The 23,910-nt window shown below is 41.6% G+C and overlaps 1 protein-coding gene and 1 long non-coding RNA gene across 2 annotated transcripts in view; one reads left to right on the forward strand and one right to left on the reverse strand.

Annotated features, from left to right (window-relative positions):
• Positions 1-15,001, forward strand: part of LOC122464134 — a 32,904-nt gene extending 17,903 nt beyond the window's left edge. Inside the window, exons 2-3 of the long non-coding RNA XR_006288047.1 lie at positions 11,710-12,439; positions 13,825-15,001. This is a non-coding gene — a long non-coding RNA (uncharacterized LOC122464134). The remainder of the gene's footprint in view (positions 1-11,709; positions 12,440-13,824) is intronic.
• A 236-nt stretch (positions 15,002-15,237) lies between these two features.
• LOC114018946 overlaps positions 15,238-23,910 on the reverse strand; it is a 46,139-nt gene continuing 37,466 nt past the window's right edge. The window contains exon 4 of the mRNA XM_037907481.2: positions 15,238-22,167. Within this exon, the coding sequence (XP_037763409.1) occupies positions 22,060-22,167 (108 nt within the window). The 3' untranslated portion in view covers positions 15,238-22,059. The remainder of the gene's footprint in view (positions 22,168-23,910) is intronic.

Genomic DNA, 23,910 nt, shown 5'->3' on the forward strand with positions numbered 1-23,910 from the left:
GTATGATTGCAGCACAGTCATGTATGCTGTGGAGTGACATCTTAATAAAATGGATCTATATCCTTCAGAAGCCAGATTCAAACTCTGTTCAGTTTTGTGGGGAAACTGGGTGTGTATGAATGATACCAGAGTAGTGTTGAATTCAGGCGTGCCCGTGGTTCCACACAGCAAATAAGGTACAACCATTTTAAGTTAGGGAAATTAACCACTGGAATGTCTTATTTAGGATTGTGGTGGGTTCTTTGTCACTTGAACGCTTTAAATCGAGTTTGGATGTCTTTTTAAAAGATACTCTAGCTCAACCAGAATTTACAGGCTTGTTGTAGAAATCACGAAGTGAAATTCTATGGTCTGTGTTATGCAGGAGGTCAAACTAGAAGACCATAGTATGACCCCCATCACACCTTAAAATCTATTATCTAGGTTCTTGCAACATGCAGATTTACAAGTATAACGAGCACAAGACCTGGAGCAGAGGCCAGGTCATAGTGTGCTGTATCTTTAAATTTTTGTGGAATCTGTCTGGTGGTCAGATACTGAAGCTATTTTGTTCTTAGAGCAGCTATAGCTTACTGTCGAGGAGACGTGCACACTGTGCGCATTCATGGAGACAAGCCTTTTATTTTTGTTTTCCTCAGACTAAAATGCCTTATTTTAGGTTAAACCTAAGTATACTCTTTGTTTTTGCATTTAAAAAAAAAAATCATTTTGACTAGATCTTTTTTTCTGAATAAACCTAAGTAAAATGACCCTGCTGGTCTCTGCAGGCTAGAAGAGTTATAATTTCATGTGTGCATTATATTTTTATGTGGAATTTTTTTTATGGAATCATGCTGATTCCAGTCCCAGTGGAAAATACACTGTAGGAGGAAAATATCCTGCTCTTTTCCATGCCTCTCCTACTCAAACTATTCCTTAAGGATAATTTTTATATATTAATTTCTTAGATCAATATTTAGAAAATGCATTTATGACACCCGTATCTGACCTAGGGATGAATGAGTAAACAACCTAGTTCTGATAACATAAGACTATTCAGCTGTTTTGCCTCAAAGCCAAATGGAACCTGTGATTGTTCAAGGTTGATAGACCTCTAGGTTTCCTAAATTAGGAACAATTAAGGGTAAAAATACTGAAAACAGTAAATGTTTTTTGTACTTCATTACACACATGAATTAGGCTCCTTTGATAAATGTTCATATGAAAAAGGCTCCATTTCTGAGTGGAAGGTAGCTTTGACCTTTACCAAGCTATTATATTTGAGATTTGAAATGTGTGATGTGAATTTTTTGATCCAAAAATAGCCATTACATCAAACTTTGCTGAACGTGAAAAGACAAAATGGGGCTCAGTCCCCCTACATACTGCATACCCTTGCCCAGATTCACCAAAGCACTTCGACACATCCCGCAGGGAAGCAATCCTATTGACTTCCGTGGAGCTATTTACATGCTTAACATTAATCATGTTGTGTTAGGAGGAGTTGACCTTTTAAAGGGGTTGGGACTCAGCTCCACTTTTGCAGGCTTAGCCCACTCACCAAGCGAAGGAATGAGTCCAGGGGTCACATGATGCAGTAGGGCTGCTGGGAGGTATAAAGGGCTTAAGTTCAGTGAGACTGCTGAGTTTGGGGAGAAGTTCAAAGGTACAGGAGGGCTTTGTGAGCTGCTCTATACAGAGGGGATGTCTACACTGCAGTTATAAACCTGCAGATGGCCCATGCCAGCTGATTTAGGGTCCCAGGGCTAGGGCTAAGGGTCTCTTCAATTGCGGTGTAGACAATTGGGCTCTAGGACCCTGCAAGGTGGGAGGGTCCCAGAGGTTGAGCTACAACCCGAGCACAAATGCCTACAATGCAGTTAACAGCCCCTAAGCTCAGGTCAGCAGGCACAGGCTGGCCGTGGGTGTCTAATGGCAGCATAGACATACCTAGAGACACTCTACTTGTTCCTCAGGCCCTCTGCCTGAGGGTTAAGAGATTCAGAATGAAATATCTATCAGCTGGGGGGAAAGGCCTGGCTGGAGCTACTGGCAGTGAGGGGCAGGAGGAAAATCCTTAAAAGAAAATTGGGAGCCCAGGCATAATGAATTGGAGAGCCTGGAGAATAAGGCTATGGATTTCTAGGTTTCAGCTGTACTGTTAAACCAGACCCCATAAGGGGAGAATAATTACAAAGCACCAGTTGTAGTGAAAGGAGTGGGAAATTGAGGCAGTGGCCATTGAATAAGATCCAGTTATGTGCGTGTCAGTATATTTCTGATTCTGAGCAGTGTATTTCACACCTTGCAGGAATGAGTTGTTGGCTGGGGCACCAAGCTGCCTGAAAAGATGACTATCTTCGAGCAAAACTTTTTGTCAAAAAGCCCATCCTTACCTTACTTGCTTTGCGTCGTTCTAATCCAAACCTCCACAACCTGCACAGTTTCACTGGACATCTCAGACAAAAACAGGTTCAAATTAAAAGGAATTTCAGGATTTGTCAAAAATGTGTCTAAATGCTTGCCCCCACCACGCTACTATTTTCCCTCTTCTAATGGGAACTAATTTCTAATGCTGTCAAACAAATGAGATGTGTCACTCCCTTGAATAGTTTCCCTGCTAAAATGTTGTTGCTTTACATGGTCTGTTTTATAGTGCAAACACTGGATGGGAAGCCTCAGCAGTTTCTTTAAAAAAAGAAATTGGTTTTCAAAAATTGGTGTAAAACAAATTAATCAACTAAAAAAAAAACACATACATAAATCAAAGGAATGACAGTCTAGACAGCTGATACAAGGCTCAGGTATACTTGATTAGAGTGGAGAGAACCATCTCTTTCAAGTAATAGGGTAACATAGCTTCATAAATTGTATTCCATATTTGCAAATTCGCAATTTGCACATATTGCTGTAGAGGTTTAAGACTGAGAGTCATTTTATCAGCCTCAATAAGCATTGGTAATATAACTTTCTGGAACTGGGCTAAATCATCAAGTGTGTTTATGCCCACATAACTCCTACAGAAATTAGTAGCATAACTGACAGCAGAGTTTGGCCCTTCATGTCTACTTTGTGTATGATCCAGCTTCCTAAAGGATAATGATTCCCTGAATCACAACCACTGAAAAACAGCCCTCCGCATAATAAGTGGCATCATGGCTGACAATGGAATGCACTGGTAAACGGAGAGTGATTTTGTTTACAGTGAAAGTCCTGAATAGTTTCAGGGCTACTGCAATGTGCAGATAGTAATTCTGCTTACAGTGTGCATCTTAGGGCAGTGGTTCTCAACCAGGGGTATGCGTACCCCTGAGGTACACAAAGGTCTTCCAGGGGTACATCCACTCATCTAGATATTTGCCTAGTTCTACAACAAGCTACATAAAAAGCACTAGCAAAGTCAGTACAAACTCCAATTTCATACAATGACTTGTTCATACTGCTCTAGATACTATACACTGAAATGTAAGTACAATATTTATATTCCTATTTTTTTTATAATTATATGGTAAAAATGAGACAGAAAGCAATTGCTCAGTAATGTGCTTTATTTTTACGCCTGTATTTTTGTCTGATTTTATAAGCAAGTAGTTTTGAAGTGAGGGGAAACTTGGGGTACACAAGACAAATCAGACTCCTGAAAGGGGTACAGTAGTCTGGAAAGGTTGAGAGCTTCTGTCTTACGGCACACAGCAGCTGAGAAGGCGCTTCCCCAGCGCACGTGGTCAGAAATGTGCTAGGTCTGCACCACTTAAGTCCCCCTCCAAAGGCTTGATTCTGTGTGGGTTTTTTTTTACAGCAATTTTACTCTAGTGTAATGTCAGTAGCATTACTCCTGGCTTACACCACCATGTAATCAGAAACAGGCCCATAAGCAGGACTTGGGTCTCAGATGTGTTGAGTCGTCTCTGTGCATTCGGTGTCCAACTGCGGCCAGCGTGGATTCCACTTCTGCAGTGCCATGCAGAGGCCCCCTCAAAAATGTGGGTGTATTTCAGCTATAGTTGTCTTTCCCCAGTGCTCCAGAACAGATTCACTTGAAAGGGTATGGCTTCACAGCAGCTGGGAGTGCGCGTGGACGGACCTGCACTAGCGCTGCTTCGGCTAGCATGCTTCAGCTGCAACTGGTGCTCTCATGGCCACTGGTTGCAGCTGGGTCTAGCCACCTGAGTGCAATCCTGCCTGACCCCCGTGTATGTAGCTGGGCGACTAGCCTGATCGCTGCCCATGCTGCCACAGCCACGCTGCTATTTTTAGCCCACTCGCTTGAGCAGATGATGGCTTTTATTACAACCTGTATCACAGATTTCCTGTGGGGAAACCACGGCTTTTTTCCGATATCTGCACAACCTTATTCTCAAGGACTCTGACACTAAACTGAACCTGCAGAAAAACCTCTTATCTTTGTGGCAATCAGTGTCAAAATTTCCATTGAGAGAGAGAGAACCCACCTTACTATTGCAATATTTTGGGATTACTTGCATGAGAAAGCTGAGTAGGTTTTGGACCCAAGTGGAATAGGCAGAGCCCATTGTCCAGAACCCATTGAAGTCACTAGCAGTCTTTCCATTAACTTCAGTGGGCTTTAGTTCAGGCTCGGGAGAGCTGCTACGGGGGGAGGGGAAGAGAGAGAAGTCATCCCTCTCTACAGTGGCTATCAAAAGAGCCACTGGCAAAGAGGGACTTTTCCATTGGAGGAATGTTTTTATATATTCTACTTATGAGTAGATTTTTGATAGTCATAATCTCCCTTGACACTGTTAACTTTTATTTCAAAAACACACGTTGCTTAGTTTTCCCCTTTGTAAGTACAAGTCTGATCCTGCTGCAGCCTCTACTAATATGAGTTGCCCCACAGAACTCAAGGAGCCTGGTTCTCCTCTCTCTTGCTGGCTTTACCCCCTCCCAGCTCTGTGAACTTCTATTCTCTGATTTGCACCAAAGTGTGAGGTGAATTCCTAACACTATGGGTAATACTTTCAAACTGTGCATCAGTCCCATTTTTAAAAGTGACTTAGGAGCCCATTAGCGAGACAAGGTGGGGGAGGTGAGAGAGACAAGCTTTCAAGCTACACAGAGGCCTGAAGAAGAGCTTGAAAGCTTGTCTCTCCCACCAATAGAAGTTGATCCAATAAAAGATATTACCTCAGCCCCCTTGTGTCTTTTAATATACTGGAATCAACACGGCTACAACACTGAATACAATTAGGAGCCCATTGACTCTCAGTGAGATATAAGCTGCCGAGCAGCTGTCACTTTTGAAAATGGGACTTTAGAAAATTTTTACCCATTGAGTGTCTCAGACTCATGTATACACATGGTGGTGGTATTGTATAAACCCTTTGTTCTAATTCCCTTTGCATTTACATAGTGCTTTTCAATAGATCTCAAAGTATTATTGTCATTATTATGTTGTCAGCTTGTGTAACTTTGTTCCCTGCTTAGATCTTTGAGTGCTACCAGTGCCTTAGAAAGTAAAAGAAGCGGTGTACTATATTGCAGTAGCTAATAGGCTGGATAACCAAGCTGTTTTTCAGCTCAGCCATGTTTTGTGGCTGGCTATTTAAAGAAATATCTGATAGGTAAAAATAGTGATGTCTCGCCACATTCTCCGCTATACCGCTTTAGCATTGTTCTTGTGCTGTTTCCTTTTCAACAGAATATGTGGGTTAAGAAAAACGTGCACCAACTTCTTTGTAATACAACAGTCAGTGTGTGCCTACACGTGCAGTGGGGAAGAGCTCTGTTGCTAGACCAGAAGACTTTTGTAAATTAGTGAGACCCCTATTTGTGATATCCAATTTTTTAATGCCTTTTGCAATGTTTCCTATCTCAGACAAACTCTCCTTACCTTCTACTTCCTAAAGTCCTATTTTCCAAATTTGTATTTGGAGGTTATTGGCGTATTTGGGTCTAAACAATACCACTGTCATTCCTGTCGTTGTATGCTAAAATCCTGTGTTATAAAGAGGACAGTGATCAATTGTTCTCCATGTCCACTGAAGGTAGGACAAGAAGTAATGGGCTTAATCTGCAGCAAGTGGGATTTAGATTAAATATCAGGAAAAACTTTCCAATTATAAGAGCAGCCAAGCATTGGAATAAAGCTTCTGAAGGAGGCTCTGGAATCCCCATCATTGGAGGCTTTCAAAAACAAATTAGATGAGCAACTGTCAGGGTAGGTCTAGATTTACTTGGTCCTGGCTGAGCACAGGGGGCTGAAATAGATGACCTCTCAAGGTCCCTTCCAGCCCTACATTTCGATGATTCTATGAAAAGGCAAATATGACAAGGAAATATTTTAAGTCACTTGTGACTTTCTTTTCCCCTCCGTTGTAAGTGAATTTAGGGCTTCAAAAAAACTCAAGGCCATCACAGAGTCAAGGCCATATCATTAGTAGATGATGTGTGATCTGCACTGGGCCACTTTTAGTGGTTTGTTGTGTTTTTAATATTGGTCAGAGGGGTTCAGTTGTGGATTTCTTGTCTTTTCATAAAGATAAGCAAATCCATATAATGGCATTTAAAAAATAAAAGGCATCGCTGTTGACATTAGCTGGCAGCTGCTGGGAGACTTCAATTCAGAGCCTGATTTGACTGACAACTTAAAATGCCTGAGTCTGTACACATTGCCGAACTGTAGTATGGCACACTGCTGTATGGCTGTCAATACAAGACAGGCCGAGCATCTAATAATACTAAATAGACAGGCACCGCTGAGAGAAATGGAATTTCCGTCTTTCCCGATGAGTCATTCTTCACACTGTTTTAGGAAGGCTCCTGAAGAAGCCAACCATGAGGCTTGAAAAGTAACCTGAAGGGCACATTTCAAAATAACGAATTCAAAGGGAAGCTCTTTAGCCCGCAGTCAGAAGCTGCCAGTTCCTTAATGCAGGCTAGACAGTGAGAGCCCTAAGTGAAATGTTTGCTCTGATGTTAATTCACTTTCTCCAGTGACAAAGCAGAATATTAGTATTAATAACGTTACAGTAGATTTAGAAGACTGGACCCATGAGGCTACTCTCTATAGACACAACATAAAGGATGGGCCCTGCCCCATAGTGGTTACAATTTAAATTAAAAGCAAGTGAGTTTAACATGCAATGGTCCCACTATTGGAGTCTGTATGGAGTCGTTTGCTGACTTCAAGGTACAGTTTAAAACACTCAGCTTTGCTTTCAGGTGAAACTATGATGGAAAATGCATTCATGTTCACCCTAGCCAAAGTGACTTTTTCATACATAAACCATTTAGTAAACCACGAAATGTTACTGTAAGAGTAGGGAAGAACCTGTGTTGAAACTTTTTGACACCTGTAGTTTTAAAAAATAAATGGAGAGATTATAACACTGTTGTGTAATAATCCTCAGAAGGTTAGTGCTCAGTACTCAAACAAGACAGGTGTTACAGCCTTTGTAAAAGCTATGTGGTCAAGGCTGACCATGTTGGTTTGTGGGTTTTTCCCTTTTTTGCAAGCCCTTTTGTTCTTCCTTTTTAAATGTCTGTTCGGTGACTTTGACGCCTGCCAGAACATCTGTAACCAGCTCCCTTTCTCAAGATACTCGCTGCAGAAAACGTAGCCAGACACTAATCATTTATAAGAAAATAAAGAATCAAAGTCTTTGAGGTTTAGTTCATAGTCAAGGACCCAACAGAGCAAAGTTGGGTCATCATTCTTGAGACTATGCAACTGATAACAATGCAGAATTACATGGTGAAAAAAGTTAATACTGGTAGACCCAGAAGCCCAGGTTCTGCTCTCCATTACATGAGTGAAACCTTCTTGGAGTTAGGTACTACAATGCATCAGAATTTAATGAGGATTGAATAGCTGTAAATGAGAACTGAATTTGGCCCAAAAATGAGGGTGAGAGGGACTTTTGGCCAATTCCCTGTATATACTTGGTGATGGGGTTGATAAATGTATACACAACTGTGCAATACTTCATTTGTAAACACAAGCCCAGGAATCCCTTTCTCTCTGCAGTTAGAAATGATCGTATCTAGGAAAGGATGCCACCTCCTTTTCTTTTCTTTTCTTTTTTTTTTCTTTCCTCTAAAGATCTTCCTTTAAAGAAGTTTCCTAATCTCTTATTTATGGCAAGAGAGAGAAGAAACATATGACAGATTTGTAGCACAACAGATTCTATGTTTAACAACATTTTCTGTGGTGCTTATGTCTGTCAAGTATGTATACTTGGATGCAAGATTCATGTGTTAAAATAGTGAGTTGACAAGACAGGCACTATTTCAATATGCCATCTTCTATCAGCGTGGGTAAAACTCATTCCTGCATGCCAGTGTGGATTAGATTTTGGGATTAAAGTCTGATTTGAAGATTTGTTATAAAGGACTTACATGGAAATCCTGTTTTGCATGTTTGAAACCTCTCAAATGTTTTACAAATTAAACTCAATAAATGATACATATTATTATTCACCAGGATCATTTCATTCAACATTGAATTGCAGCCAGTTTTGATGTAAAACATAGCAACCATTCAACAGTAACTCTACACAACTGTTTAAGGCAGGAATGGAAGAATGCTGCCTAATGAAAAATTCAGGGAGCATTCTACCAAGCAGAATGTAATTAGGCAACTTGGAATTTGGCCAGGATGCTGGAGTTAATTTCCCTATTCTTCTAAAGGGGTGGTATGGGATCTTTAATTACTGTTCCAAAAGTGCCCCGAATCTTCTTTATATTTCATCTCAAAGAGCACACAGTCAGAAGCACAGTGCCCACTAGCAACCTACTTGGAATCTGGTTTACTACTAATTGAGGCCCTGATCATGCAAACACTTTTGCACATGCTTCATTTGAATACGAGTAGTCCAACTGTCATCAGTTGATCTGTTCACAGGGCTAAAGCTAAGTGCACAAGTATGGAGGAGTTGGGCCTACTGCAGCATTTTCCATTTATCCACTTCCAGGGGTACAGATATATACCCTATTGTTCTCCTTCGTTTTCCTTCCTTTTTCTTTTCTTTTTTTTCAGTTAGCCTCTAGCAGTTGGGTCACTTTAGGAAGTCTGTCTCCATGACCCTGAGTATCACAGATGCCGTAATGTTTCCCTGGGTTTTCAGAGAGCCTGACACAATAGCTCTGAAGTATGTATTGTCCTGTTCATTTCAGCGAGTGCTAACTGTGATGCCAATGACCATCTTGCAGTGTCCAGTTATGTCCTCTGGATGCTGCAAGCTTATGAGTTCATCAATTTAACAAAGAAATTGATATGGATCAGGCTTGATATTCCAAGGGGAGTCTAACACACTTCAAACCAAAAATGCACTGCTTCAGGTAGAATAAACAAACAAAATTTATTAACTACAAAAGACTGACTTATAATCACTTAAAATCTAAGCACAAGAAGTTGGATTTGGTCAAATGAAATAAAAGCAAAATGCATTCTAAGCTGATCTTAATACTTTCAGTGCCCTTACAAAACTTAGATGCTTCTCACTACAGGCTGGTTGGTTGCCCTTCAGCCAGGCTCTCCCCTTTCATCAGTGCTTCAGTCACTTGGTGGTGGTGTCTGTAGATGGGGGTAGAAGGGAGAGGAAGAGCATGGCAAAGTTCTCTCCTTTTATCATGTTCTTTCTTCCCTCTTGGCTTTGCCTCCCCCCCCCTTCAGGGTCAGGTAAATATTACCTCATCATAGTTCCAACTGACCAAGGGAAGGGGGGTGATTCGCTCAAGAGTCCAACCAATCCTTTGTTCCTGTGAGGCTGGGCTGAGTTTGTCCCATACATGCCCTGATGACGGGTAAACTGCCCCTCTGTTCCTGGAGAGAGTTTTGCCTGGGTTTGTTTTAAGCCATGAGGACACATTTTCAGCCTTATAACTATATACATGAGGTTACAACCTATAACATCACTATAACAATGTAATCATATTATAAGGATAACTTGGGGGTGCAGGATTTTCCCCCGAGATACAGACTGGGACACTCTGTAATAACAAAAGCTCAAAGTTTGTGTGCGTGTACCAAATTTATCTTGGGAAGAATGTCTCCATGATCAATGCCATGCTAATCTAGTGCTGCTAGCATTAATAAATGCCACATCACTTTCATTGTGACACTCTTTTGGGATGGCAACTGTCCACTTTTGTTGTCCTCTGTAGCTGTGTCTGGGACTGTAGATATTGGCTAGCATCATTCAGTTGCACAATCCAAGCAGCTTACATGCTAGAGGCTGTGTGTGAACAGCCCAGGAGTGGGGGTTCTCACAGCAGAGCAAGGTAAGGCTGGCCCCCAGAGTTGGCGATTGGAGTGACCTAGCAGATCACTGGTTCAGATAACACCAGGGAAACATCACACAGACAAATATAACTGAAATAAGTATACAATTAAAATAGGCACAATAAAGTGGTTACCTGCATTGCTCATACTTATGTGATGGAGACCATTAGAAACTAAGATGGGGCTGGGCTAGGCTTCCTATCTGGATGTCCCAGGTCATCCCCGAGTGTCCCAACAATAGGATGGATAACCACATCTTTTATGCACCTTTTCCTATTCTACCCACACATGTCCAGGACCATATTTGATTAATTGTTTTGTGGTTTACCTATTTATCACATAATGCATTACTGAACTATCTCAAGTTATGTATTGGTAAAAGTTATAACCTTAGGTCAAGTACGTATCACTTCATAACTTTTGGTCAAGCACATAATACTCATGCTAGCTTATACGAACTGCCAACTTTTACCAGGCCTTACTCTAAGCCCTTCACACTTAATGCTTAAGCCCTACAGCCAAGTCTATTTTAATACATATATTTAGATTCTTCTATTTGCTTTTACATCTTCAATAACTTTCATTATTTCTATATGTATGCTTAGCATTCTAGGTTACGCCAAACCATAGACTGTCCAATATCACCTTAGGGTCAATCCCTCCCCACATAGAGGACTTCATGGTCACTTTCCAATATTGCAGCTTGAGCCCCTGACTGATTTTTCCACCACTGGGGCTCTTCTCTCAGTGCCAGACTAGGCCCTCCATTGTCCAATGTCCACCGATTCATTCAGAATTTATTTCCCTGGACTTCTTTAAAGGGAGAGTATATTAACCATGTTCTAAGAAATCTTCCATGTTTAAATGGATGTTGTACCATTCCATAGCTTTTAACCCACTCTGATCCAAAAACCTGCTCACTGGGTGAAATGCCCCCTGTGCAGAGGCACAGCACAAGTCCTATGCATCACTTAAGCCTGTGTAATTTGTACACAGGAACATAGGACTGGAAGGGACCTTCTGGGTCATCAAATCCAGTCTGCAGGCAATCCCATTTGTAAATTTATCATAGAATATCAGGGTTGGAAGGGACCTCAGGAGGTCATCTACTCCAACCCCCTGCTCAAAGCAGGCCCGATCCTCAATTTTTGCCCCAGATCCCTAAATGGCCCCCTCAAGGATTGAACTCTCAACCCTGGGTTTAGCAGGCCAATGCTCAAATCACTGAGCTATCTCTCCCCCCATCAAGTGCTATCTTAAAATTAGTTACGTTGTTTGCCCTATTAGAAGGCTTCTTCCAGAACCTCACTCCTGGTAGATACCTTCTAATTTCCAGCCTAAATTAATTCATAGCCTTATGCTGGCTCTCTCCTTTGGGGGTGAATTTCCCACTCCTAGAACACAATCTAGGCTGTAGTCTTTCATGTCTGTTAATGTTGCAGTGTTATGAATGAACGTTGCTTCACCTGCTTCCTATTTTACTGCAGCACAAAGCAAGAAGTCTGACCACAAAGCCCCCTCTCTCTCTTCCTCTGTGCACCAGCACCACGTAGTGTAGTGATAAACAGACCTGAGGCCACCAATAGAAGAACAGTCTTAACCAAGACCATATTTGATTTCAAGAAGAAATTGAAGTTTTGAGTATCTCAATTTGACACAGAGGGATCCCCTGTACTTGAGGCCTACTAGGCTTACCCCAATGGTTAGTCTAACTCTGAGAGACTGGATAAAAGTTAAGTCACTAACCTATAACAATAACTCATGATGAGAAAAGGTGCAAAAGAGAGACAGACTGAATTGCCTAAACAGAAAAAGGCGTCAAAGACTGTGTTAAGATCGTGCCCAGAAAATAGGACAAGTATGGGACTGGAAATCAATGGATCAAACTTGGTATTGGAAATTCATCCTATTTGATGGACAAAATGATGAGGGGATGAGCTAGTCCACTTATCACTTCCCTGTTGGGGTCCTCAATTAAAAAAAACAACAGACTTTGGGAAGAAAATTGGTGGACACAGATGCTGGCTGACTGAAAGGTGAAAGAACAGGAAGAAATGAGCATCATCATCATGGCTGCCAACCCTACCACTTCCACAATGATACCACTGTACTTCACTGTCCTGAGCCTGAAAGATGTCCAGACCAGGCCAAAGATGGGGACCCAGATGACATCACCATCTCCACCAGCTCCGGTTAAATTTCAAACCCACCTGGGATGTGAGACTTTCATCTCCTTTTCGCCTGTGTATCCTTTTTCTTCCCCACCTTATTTCTTCTCTCTTCTATCCTCTCCTTTTGCCTTCTGTCTAAGAAGACTCTGGCTTAGCTGGCCTAGGCTGCATATTTTGCAACACTGCTTTAGCCTGTGACCAAAAAGCAATGTCCTAATTAGCCTGATGCTGGTACAAGTTTTCTAGGTCTCAGAGTGGCTGATAAGACCGTGTGCTGTACCTGTGTCTTTTCTAGCATATAACTCAGCAGCAAAGACAGAAGCTGCATTTTTGTCTTTGCTCTTCTTTTCTCTTCCCTTTTGTCTTTTAACAATAGCAGCTCCAGCTCCTCACAACTAACATTTTTTTTCTTTTCCCCAAAGAGAGGATAGTTATTACCTTTAATACTATCTAAAAGCCTGTCAAATAAGAGCTTTTCCCCCCTTATAAAGACTCCTTACAGCTAAAGGGAAAAAGGGATGTTAAAATGAAAGCTTTACTTAATACTTTAAATTTCAAACGCTTAACTGTTTCTCCTTCTCTTTTATTTTTAATAAAAGGTTAACAAGATTTTTAATCATGTTTGCCATGGTACTAAGCAACCTGAGGTTTCTGTATACCAAACCCAAAACTTGTTTAAAACTGTTTAATGTTGGACAGTGATAGGGTCATGTTAACATTTTTGAGACGCTAGGCTCATATATTCAATCAAAAATAATACAGCACCCCTAAGGAGTGGATGAGTATTTCATTATTTGCATTCTTTCAGTCCTTTCACTCTCTACAACAGGTAACAAGAATGCCAGTAGCAGTGGTATGTTTGTGAAGCGCACATTTAAGTCATTGGAAACTGGACTAAGATTCATTTCACAGCAATTGCTGAACTTCAGGCACTATACATTTGGGATGATGCTATGTACTTTCGGACTCTGTATATCGCACCTTTAAGGCTCTGTGAACTCTCCTGAATAGAGGGACCATCATTTTTGTCCTTCAATTTAGTGCTGATGGTTACAAGAAATATTTTCAAATCACACATTTTAATCTTTATAAATCTGTTCTGTTTCTCCATACACAAAAGGCAAACAAATACTTTGTCTGAATTAAGTCTTCCAGTCAGAATGCTTGCCCTCTGCATATGGAGAAACATAACAGATTTGAAAAGATGACTTTGAAATGAATGGATCTTTATCTGTTTCCTGACTACTGTGTTCTGCCTCACCTCAACCTGTCCCAAATGTAAACAAAACCTGCAAGAATTCTTAGCTTTGCAAGAAAATACCAGTTGAGAACAATGCTCCCTTGCGTGTTTAAAGATGACATTTCAGATACAAGATTGAGACATTACTAACTATCATTTTCTACAGGCAATTTATTTCCTCTCGTTTGCAGGTGCTTGGCGGCGGCTGCTTTTGATCCAGTGACAAACCGATAATGCTTGTTTACTCGTTTCAGCCAAAAAGAAAGTCAAGTCCAGAGGACACAGTGAGAGAACTCTCCCATACTAGGTCATGTGCTCAGGAAAGGCAAAGTGTAGTTTGTATGGCAAGCCAAAAAAAAAATGTTTGGACAGCCTATATGTAGTGCTGGTGTGGTGTCTGTCTTCAAAAGCCTCATTGGTAGAGACCCTGTATGTGTCAGGGAACAGCTGTTCTTCCGCACCACCCTGCAAATACTCCGAGCAACGAGAACGGGAGAGTTGATGGAGCCCAGTGAAAAATCTTGAGAGTCAGAGACAGGGCTTCTGGAGTAGAAGAGCTGTGGCTGTGAAGCTCCCTAGCACCGGAAATCCGGCTGAGTTTGTGTCTCGCTTCCTTGACAACACAGTACAAGACACCTCTTAATGATTAACAAGTAGCCAAGAAGGAAGAAAGATGGTTCATCATTTGCCCGTGATAACTCTTTCTTGCTAATTCATTGCATTTGGTACCTTTCTACTGCAGTGATGGGCATATTAAAATTGGGGGAGGGGGAAAGAGGAATGGGAAGCCCACCTGCTTCATGACTTTGCAAGACAGCAAACTGTTTATCTCCAGAGTTGAGGTTTAGAAACTAGGGCCTTGAGCCTCCAAACTTATGCATATCTTTAACTTTAAACGCAGGAGTTGTCCCATGATTTCAGGCTGCTCTCCAATTGTAGAGGGTTCCATAATCACAGACTGGTTCAGAATGAGCCCTGAGTTCAGTGGGATTACTTGTAAAGTCAACAATGCTCATAAATATTAGGATTGGGGCCTAAATATCTTACTGTAAAAATTCACATGCAAGTTCTTATAATCTAAAGATTTAAGACCCAGCCTCCTGTTGCTCCAAAGGAAATGGAAGGATTTTCCAAGAAATACTCATACACTAAGCTACCCTTACAAGTAGCTCTGAGGTGAATGTTTAATGTGACACTCCCATACTTTTTCAAACTGGTTTTTTATGCTTTATCCTCAGGTGTGTTGTGAGCAGAGCAATGCCTGCAATATACATCAAATGCTGGGAAGTCAACAGACATTTTTCTCTAAAGATAGGGTTGCCTAAAGTTCTCTTTCAGGCTCCACCTACAAAACACTAATGGAGTTTCTCTCTCAGCTTGAGAAAGAGGTTGTGTTCTCATTTCAAGAAAGTAGAGGGCTTCTGGGTTGTGGTTTGCTGCTGACTTAAAATCAGTATTCCTGCCATTTGACTGTATCCCCATGCTACTTAACTTGGTTATATTAGTTTTGTTTTCTAACATGGAAGAACGGTGACCTGTCAAGAGAAACCAACTGAAAAACTGCCAAGAAATCGTGTAGGTAAGAAAGGTACAGTACTCTTTTAATGATTGCATAAAATATATTTCAGCTATAAAATGATCTTTAGGTTCTTCACACTCTTTCATCACTATATTTTTATCGCGCTTTCTCATTCATGTATAAAAAAATCTTACCTAACTGGAAATTTTCTGTTCAGGAATTTTTAACTCTGAGAGGAGTGACCCACAATGAGGTTTCTCTCAACAATGATGTCATAATTTTTAAATGTGTGGGGGAGAAGTGAAAGCATAACTATATTTATCTTGCTGTTGCCTAGGTTGCTCTCCTTTAGACTCTGAGGTGGTCTTGCAGCCTAGATTCCACTTTCAAAATAGGTAGTGCAGTAATGGTAGATTAGTGAGCTGCTCTGTACTCTTGTGTGGGTTTTTTTTCTTTTTTTGGAAGAGGATGGAACTATTGAGTGGTGAACTGTTGAACTATAGATGATGGCTAGCGTTTCATGAAAGCAGGACCCCAAATACTTTTTATGCAACTGATGACTCATGATTGTGATGACTGGCTGTATCTGAACATCTGATTTTATGTTTCTGTTTTAAATTTGGGAACTTTGTGATTTCTTTATGAATCAATTGTACTTGAAATGAATAATTTTTGTTAGCTCATAGAAGAGACCTGGGGAACATACCTTCGTGGGAATGCTTGGATGCTACACTAATGGTGAGGCAATGCATGCTTTCCTGGTTGTGATGATTTTAGTTTTCCTGATTTCTCCTCTTCTTCCCCCCCCCCCCCATTTCCCTTACCTTTTTGAACAGTTGTGAATGAGGAAAAGCATGCCTTCAAAGTAAAGCGTGCCTCCATAACCCCCCCCCCCAAAAAAAAAAAAAAAAAAAAAACCAAAAAAACCCTGGATTGCTGCTGATCACTAACCTGCTGTTGTCTCCTCTAAATTTTGTTTGGAGCCTGAATTCTTGCACTGATTAATCTAAGAGAATTCATGGGCTCCAATAGCTGGATTGGCATTTGGCAGTCTTCTCCTTGCTACAAACTGGGAGCAGGGGGTGGGGGGCAAACTCTGGTGTCTGCTCTATGGTGTTCCCAAGTGCAAGTTTTCTAGGTGGGAACATAGCTCAAACCTCCACTTGACAAGTCAGCTTCATCTCAACCACCCAATCAGAAGCAATCTGCTCTGCATTACAGTCTGCTTCCCGCTGTTGCTGCAGAGGACAAATCTGCACTCTGAATGGCACTATGTGGTTCGTATAATGCTGTCCCCTCCATTTCTTTTGCTGATCCCCTACAACCTGTGCAGCAGCAGCAGCGTGTTGCCTCTCCATCATTGAGATGGAAACCACCTGCTTCCTGTGTCTGATAAAAGAAGGGAAAGATCATTTGTAACTGCACATCTTCTAATTCCTCTCTGCTGAAGTACATTACGTTGTTACTATTAGTAATATTTCCATGCATAATCTTCCAAGCTAACTTTCTTGTGCTTATTTAAGAATTAGGAGTCCAAGAGTAACAAAAATAGTTGCAAAAAAAGCTATTCTTTTTTTAGCTATTCTGTTTTTAAATATACAACCATGTAGAAACCAATTTTCTTACACGGGTAGCAGCTGCTCTGCTTGTGCTCATAGCACAACCCTGGCCGAGTTTGTACTGAGATGTGCAGCGGACATAAGGTGAAACAACCAGAAACTCCATTAGGGTCGAGAGCAGATCATCCGCAGTGCTATGGTTGCTGTGGGCTAACCTCTTAACATTTTTGGAAGGATCATTTGAGGAAAGATGATCTTGTGGTTAAGACACCAGAATGGGACTGAGGTTAGTGATCAATTCTGGGCTTTGCCACATACTTCCTGTGTGACCATAGGCAAGTCACTTAGGCCCACAAGCTCAGAGCTACTTAAGAAACTATTCCAATTAGGTGCCTAAATTCCTTTGAATGGGGAAATATTACCCTTTCCCCTCCCCACCCCCTGTGTCATTTGGGACCTCTAGTTGGTACTGTACTAAAAACAAGCTATTTTTTAGCAAGACAGCCTGGGGAGAAGGAAAATTAAAATACCTTCCCTCCTTTTTTTTATAGACATAAGCTTATTTTCCGGAGAATGGCTATGGGAAAGGGTGGGGGCGGGGGTGCAGGCTAAAGGACTGAAGAGGAAAGAGCATCCTGAAGGTAAGATGGCAAGGAAAACAGTAAGTGAAAATAATGGAAAATTGGAAAGAGATGGAGGAGGGGACAGTAATAGAGGGAGTAAAAATAAATACAATTGAATGGTCAAAATTTTAAGGACAGAGGAATTTAAAAAAGATGAGATGCAGAAAAAAGAGGACCTGAAGTGAACAAGGAGTTGGGAAAAACAAGCAAGGATGGAAGTCGGTTCTTTAGGTAATAAACACTCTTGTTCCATGCCATGATCTCTAAGCATTGTACACAAGTAAAAGTTCACAACACCCCAGTAGTTACAATGGCATAAATATTGTTCTCATTTTCCAGAGACGTTAAGTGACTCCACCCGGGTCGTGCAGGGAATCGGGGGCAGAGCCAGCAATGTAATCCGGGGGTCCTGACTCTGCTAGCCCTGTTGCCTTCCTTGAAGTTTGTTACATGGTAAACTCTCCATACAGCACGAAGGGGTTTCTGCTGATGAAGAATGTAATTGGAACAGCTAATTGGCTGATGGGGAAAGCCGTGGGTGTTGGAGAATGAAGCACTGTTACCACTGAGTATGACAGACAACTGCTTTAAAGATTTTCATTTGGTGAAAATAATATTCCAAAAGCTGAGCGAGGATTTGCAATGCTGGGCTTTGTGCTACATAGTGAGGATTAAGATAATAGTTAAGAAGATAAATGCAAAGGATATGAGCAAAGGTTATTCACCTTCATTGATATCAGTCCCTTATTAGCAACATCACAGAATGCTCGATGACCTAATTCTTAACCTCATGTGCCTAACCTCCTGCTAAGTCAATTTAAAGCTCTATTATTCTCTTAGTTGATGAGATTTACAGTAACCTCTACAAATCTGTTGCTCTTTAATCTTAATCTGACCTCCCATTTTTATAATGCATTTTGGAGCCGTTAGCAATAAGTGAGACTAATGTCTCTGTTTAAGACTTTTCTGTACAAATTAGTTGTCCAGCTAACTTTCTTCCACGTAACATGGCTGAACTATCCTTTAGATACTAAAAGCAGCATGTGGCTGGGGATATATTGTCCTGGTAATTTTGTCTCCTCCTGAGCATCTTGATATCTGTCTCCATGGGAACAGAATCCCAATTAATACTTATGCATAAGCTTACTGGGGCCTTTCAAATCTTACTCTTGCTTCTTTTAAGAAAAGGCAGTAGTGAGAGAATAGCACAAGTGAATTAACCCGTGGAGAAGAGAGAAATCTGTTTAAGCTAGGAGAGGCAGGAAGAAGACAACTGCGATAATGCTGAGAAAAGCAAGTGATTCTCATGCTAGTTACACGGGGCTAGAATAAAAGATTTAAGGAACTGCCTGACTGCATGTAGGTGAAGTATTAGAGAAGGTACTGGTAGCGTGTATCCAGAAGGTTATTGGCTTGTGGTAACCAGATTAAAAGAAATATTGTAGAGGGCCTGGATGGCTCAGGGGGATTGGTAGTGGGATACAAATAGTCTTTCACCTCCCTGGTTCGAACATGGCTTAGGCTGAGAGTGAATGAACATTGTCCTCTTCTGAGGGCTGTTAAGTTCCTATGAAAAATGGAATTCGACTGAGATCAAGTCTACTGGATCAGGTATGCTTCCTCCCACACAAACAAACCCAACCACTAATGGCCACCTCATTTGCAGTTAGCACAGACAACCTAAGCACTAAATGCTTTTAAAAACACTTCAGTAATTGCCCTACCACAGCAGTATCATTGTTCTTAGCAGAAACATCTGGATAATGACCAAAGTATTGCTCTATAAGAGTGGGCATGACGAAGCAAGTGCTGCTTACCCTTAAGTGATCTTGACAGGCAGCGATGAGTGACATTTGCAGAGCCCTGAGCAGAGCCTTGTATTGCTGCTCTTTGTTTCACCTAGCCAAGTGAAAGGCTATCAGTCTGAAACCTTTAACGTAGAATCATAGAATATCAGGGTTGGAAGGGACCTCAGGAGGTCATCTAGTCCAACCCCCTGCTCAAAGCAGGACCAATCCCCAACTAAATAATCCCAGCCAGGGCTTTGTCAAGCCTGACCTTAAACTTCTAAGGAAGGAGATTCCACCACCTCACTAACAAGCACTTTGGATTTGGAGAAATAAATAGAAGTGTCATTAAAGAAAATTATGGCTATAATGAAGACAGGCCTGGGTAAACCCTGGGCTAAAGAGCAGATGATCTATCCAACCACTGACAATGCCCTTTCTGGCAAGTGCTTGGACGTTCTGGGTATGATTAAGAATGAAAGGAACGGTTGATTCACCTGATTCTCATCCCTTACTCTTTGCGGGGAAAAACTGCTCTATAGCAAATTTTGTTTTGTTTAATTAAGCAGGACAGGCCCCTTCATTTTTCTAATGATTCTCTTGAAAGGGAAACTTTGCTCCAGATGTGTGTTCTGTATGTGTCCTCTAGTAGGTTTGAATCATGGCCATTAGGTAGTTTGAACTGGAGCTGATTGGGAGTTTTCAGACTAAATGTCTTTGTTTCGACAAATCAGCATTTTCAAACAAAAGAGTGTTTACTAGAAAGGGTCTGTTTTAATGAATCTCCTGATTTAAAAAAAATAAGTTTCAAAATTAAGTGTCTTATTTTGACACTTTGGAAATAAGTTTTTGAGTTTTGTTCAAAAAGGTTTTGTTTCAGATTTTAGTGGGGTTTTTTCTACAAAAAAAGTCAACCAAAATTACTGACATGTTTTGGTTGACTTTTTTTTTTGGATTATTCGTTCATGAAAACTTAGTTTTTTCACTTTTGGTCCTGATTAGGATGGAATTTTTTTTAACCGTTTCCCACTCAGCTCCACTTTGGACAGCTGTGTGAACCCTTTAAATATGTGTGTTTAAAGGATTCATGTGGCTCAAGTCTCCTCTCGCTCTTCTTATTTCAAGACAATTTCCTTACTTCAAGCCGTTCCAGGGAGGGACAGGTAGTTGAGTACCACCAAGTAGGAGAAGAGATGAACTGTCCTCTTGTAGAGCTTTCCCACCTCATCTTTCAACCAGATGTACCATATTTCATATGGCTACAACATGTCTCCTCTTGATACCTTCTCTTCTTCAGAGGCTGAGTTTTTTTTTTTTTTTTTTAAGTTTTGTGCATGTTTTCCTTTCTGTTGACACTGTTTTAAAAATACAAATTGTATTCGGAAGGGGATGATAACTAAAACTTTATACAGACAATTTAGTGTGCGCATGGAATATGAAATAGAATGGATTTAGTGAGTGGCGCTGAAACACTTTTAGTATTGGGAGTGCTGAAAGCCAACCCCCTTATGGCTGCCCACACTGCCCCCCCCCCCGCCACCCCAAGCTGAGGCTGGGAGCAGGGCTGTGTGTCTGGGAGGGGGAGACCCGAACAGGGGTAAGGGGACCAAGGCTATGGCCACAGGTGGGGGTGGGGCCAAGAGCAGAGCTCTGGGCAGGGGCGGGCAGCTGGGACTCCACGTGCAGAGCCAGGACAGTGGCTGGGGCCCCAGGAGCAGAGCCCCGGGTGCTGGGTTGGGGATCGGAGTGCAGGCTCGCTAGCCCAGACTTGAGCCCCAGGCACAGGGCCAGGGAAGCAGAGGGCTGAGATCAGGGCCCTGGGCGCAGAACCAGCCCCTGAACCAGGGAGTGGAGCCCTAGGCACAGGGCCAGTGGCTCTGCTTAAAACCTGGGAGTGCTGCTGCACCCCTACTTCCTGTGCCTATGGATTTAGTTAATCCAAATGTTCTACTTCCTAGTTACATTTGCTATCTCTGGTTAATATGACAGCGATAGGGATGTACTGTAGGAACTGGCTTTCATTTCTAATGCTCAGCAATCCGATGTGTTCTCCTAATGTGAAGGGGAAAAAATGGGATTTCATGATTTTCTCATGACCCTTCCATTTACGAGTAGAAACTTTCCTGATTGAATTATTTTCACCCCCATATACAGTCATTATTACTCCCACCTCTGAAATGCAGGTATCTTTGCAAGCAGTAATGGTTTCACAGCTCAAAGCAACACTGAGCAACATTGGAAGCTAAGAAGAATATTGTATCTATCTAGTTGAAAGTGCAAGGGATTGTAGGCATGCTGAAAACAAACAGCCCAACTAGAACTTGGCCAGAACGTGACTTAAAAAATTCTACTGCTGTGAAAACTGACTCAGAATCATTAAGACATGCAGCTGGTTAGGGCCTTGCTCTTCCACCAAGATGGATGGGCTCCTTTACCGGGTTCGCTAGTTAGTCAGAATTCTTCATAATGCAGGGGTTCGTCAAGATTGCTTTTAAAAACAAACCAAAAGAACTGTTAAGTTGCTGCAACCCCTATTTGGGCAGCCACAAAAAGATTGGCTTCTTGTAAAGGCTAAAATACAACACACAAGTGGTAAGAGAAACCATAAAAAATAATTAAGATAATGTGCAGCTAACAATAGCTAATCATTGAGCTCCATGGGATGTAAGCACTTGCTTAACCTCAGGTGAATGCTTAAGTACTTTGGTGACTAAGGGCCTGAACTACATGCTACAATAACAAATTTTGGTTCTACAATGTTTAAAAACAAATCAAAATCCCGCCAAACTATACTTAAGAATAGCATTATAGTGCTCTACACCCATCATGCTTTATGATTTAAAAATCCAATCATTCTAGAGGGTTTTTTTTTTTGTTTTTTTTTTTTTTCAACCAAGGCTGGGATAGCCACTTTCCAACATTTCTAGCTCCATAGTTTTCACTCTTCGCTGTTAGTGCTTTGTTTTGCAAAATTCATATCCACGTATACCATAGAGTCTCTGCTTGGCAGTGAAGGAGAACTTGTGCAGGTAGATTTTCTTCTCACCTGAAAAGAAAGCATTAAGATGTATTACGTAAACAGTAAGTGTGTAATCTGTTAAAGATGCACAGGCACATCTTATACACATCAGAGTTGACTTCTATTCTGACTTCTTAATTTGTCAGTGTTGCTTTATCACCTCTAGTGGTAAAGATAATGAGCTTCCTGGAACAAATCCATTTCACCTAATTCTGCTCCCACTCAAGTCCATGGCAAAAATCCCCCATTGACAATCCTGCCCACCCTGATGTCAAAATTGTCCTCAGCCACACTGCTTTGCTTAAAAGTAATCTAAGTTCTTCAGATATAGCCTGTGAACAAGCTTTCATGGAGACTTACCTGCGTGAAAGTGTGAAGGAACAATAACATGCAATTTTTGAGGAAGAGAGAAACATTAGACAATAGCTAAAACTTCAAATCAAGGCCACTCTTAATAATTTGTAACTCAAATACAGTTTTCAGAGTAGCATCCTAGCCACTATGGATGTAGAAGCCCTCTACACCAACATTCCACACAAAGATGGACTACAAACCATCAGGAACAGTATCCCCGATAACATCACAGCAAACCTGGTGGCTGAACTTTGTGACTTTGTCCTCACCCATAACTATTTCACAGTTGGGGACAATGTATACCTTCAAATCAGCGGCACTGCTATGGCCCCACAGTATGCCAACATTTTTATGGCTGACTTAAAACAACGCTTCCTCAGCTCTCGTCCCCTAATGCCCCTACTCTACTTGCGCTACATTGATGACATCTTCATCATCTGGACCCATGGAAAAAAAGCCCTTGAAGAATTCCACCATGATTTCAACAATTTCCATCCCACCATCAACCTCAGCCTGGACCAGTGCACACAAGAGATCCACTTCCTGGACACTGCGGTGCTAATAAGCGATGGTCACATAAACACCACCCTATACCGGAAACCTACTGACCGCTATGCCTACCTACATGCCTCCAGCCTTCATCCAGACCACACCATACGATCCATTGTCTACAGCCAAGCTCTACGATACAACCACATTTGCTCCAACTCTTCAGACAGAGACAAACACCTACAAGATCTCCATCAAACGTTCTTACAACTACAATACCCACCTGCTGAAGTGAAGAAACAGATTGAAAGAGCCAGAAGAGTACCCAGAAGTTACCTACTACAGGACAGGCCCAACAAAGAAAATAACAGAACGCCACTAGCCATCACCTTCAGCCCCCAACTAAAACCTCTCCAGCGCATCATCGAGGATCTACAACCTATCCTGAAGGATGACCCATCACTCTCACAGATCTTGGGAGACAGGCCAGTCCTTGCTTACAGACAGCCCCCCAACCTGAAGCAAATACTCACCAGCAACCACACACCACACAACAGAACCACTAACCCAGGAACCTATCCTTGCAACAAAGCCCATTGCCAAGTGTGTCCACATATCTATTCAGGGGACACCATCATAGCGCCTAATCACATCAGCCACATTATCAGAGGCTCGTTCACCTGCGCATCTACCAATGTGATATATGCCATCATGTGCCAGCAATGCCCCTCTGCCATGTACATTGGCCAAACTGGACAGTCTCTACGTAAAAGAATAAATGGACACAAATCAGACGTCAAGAATTATAAAATTCAAAAACCAGTCGGAGAACACTTCAATCTCTTTGGTCACTCGATTACAGACCTAAAAGTTGCAATTCTTCAACAAAAAAAAACTTCAAAAACAGACTCCAACGAGAGACTGCTG

Source organism: Chelonia mydas, chromosome 1, assembly GCF_015237465.2.
Source record: "Chelonia mydas isolate rCheMyd1 chromosome 1, rCheMyd1.pri.v2, whole genome shotgun sequence".
Lineage (NCBI taxonomy): Eukaryota > Metazoa > Chordata > Testudines > Cheloniidae > Chelonia > Chelonia mydas.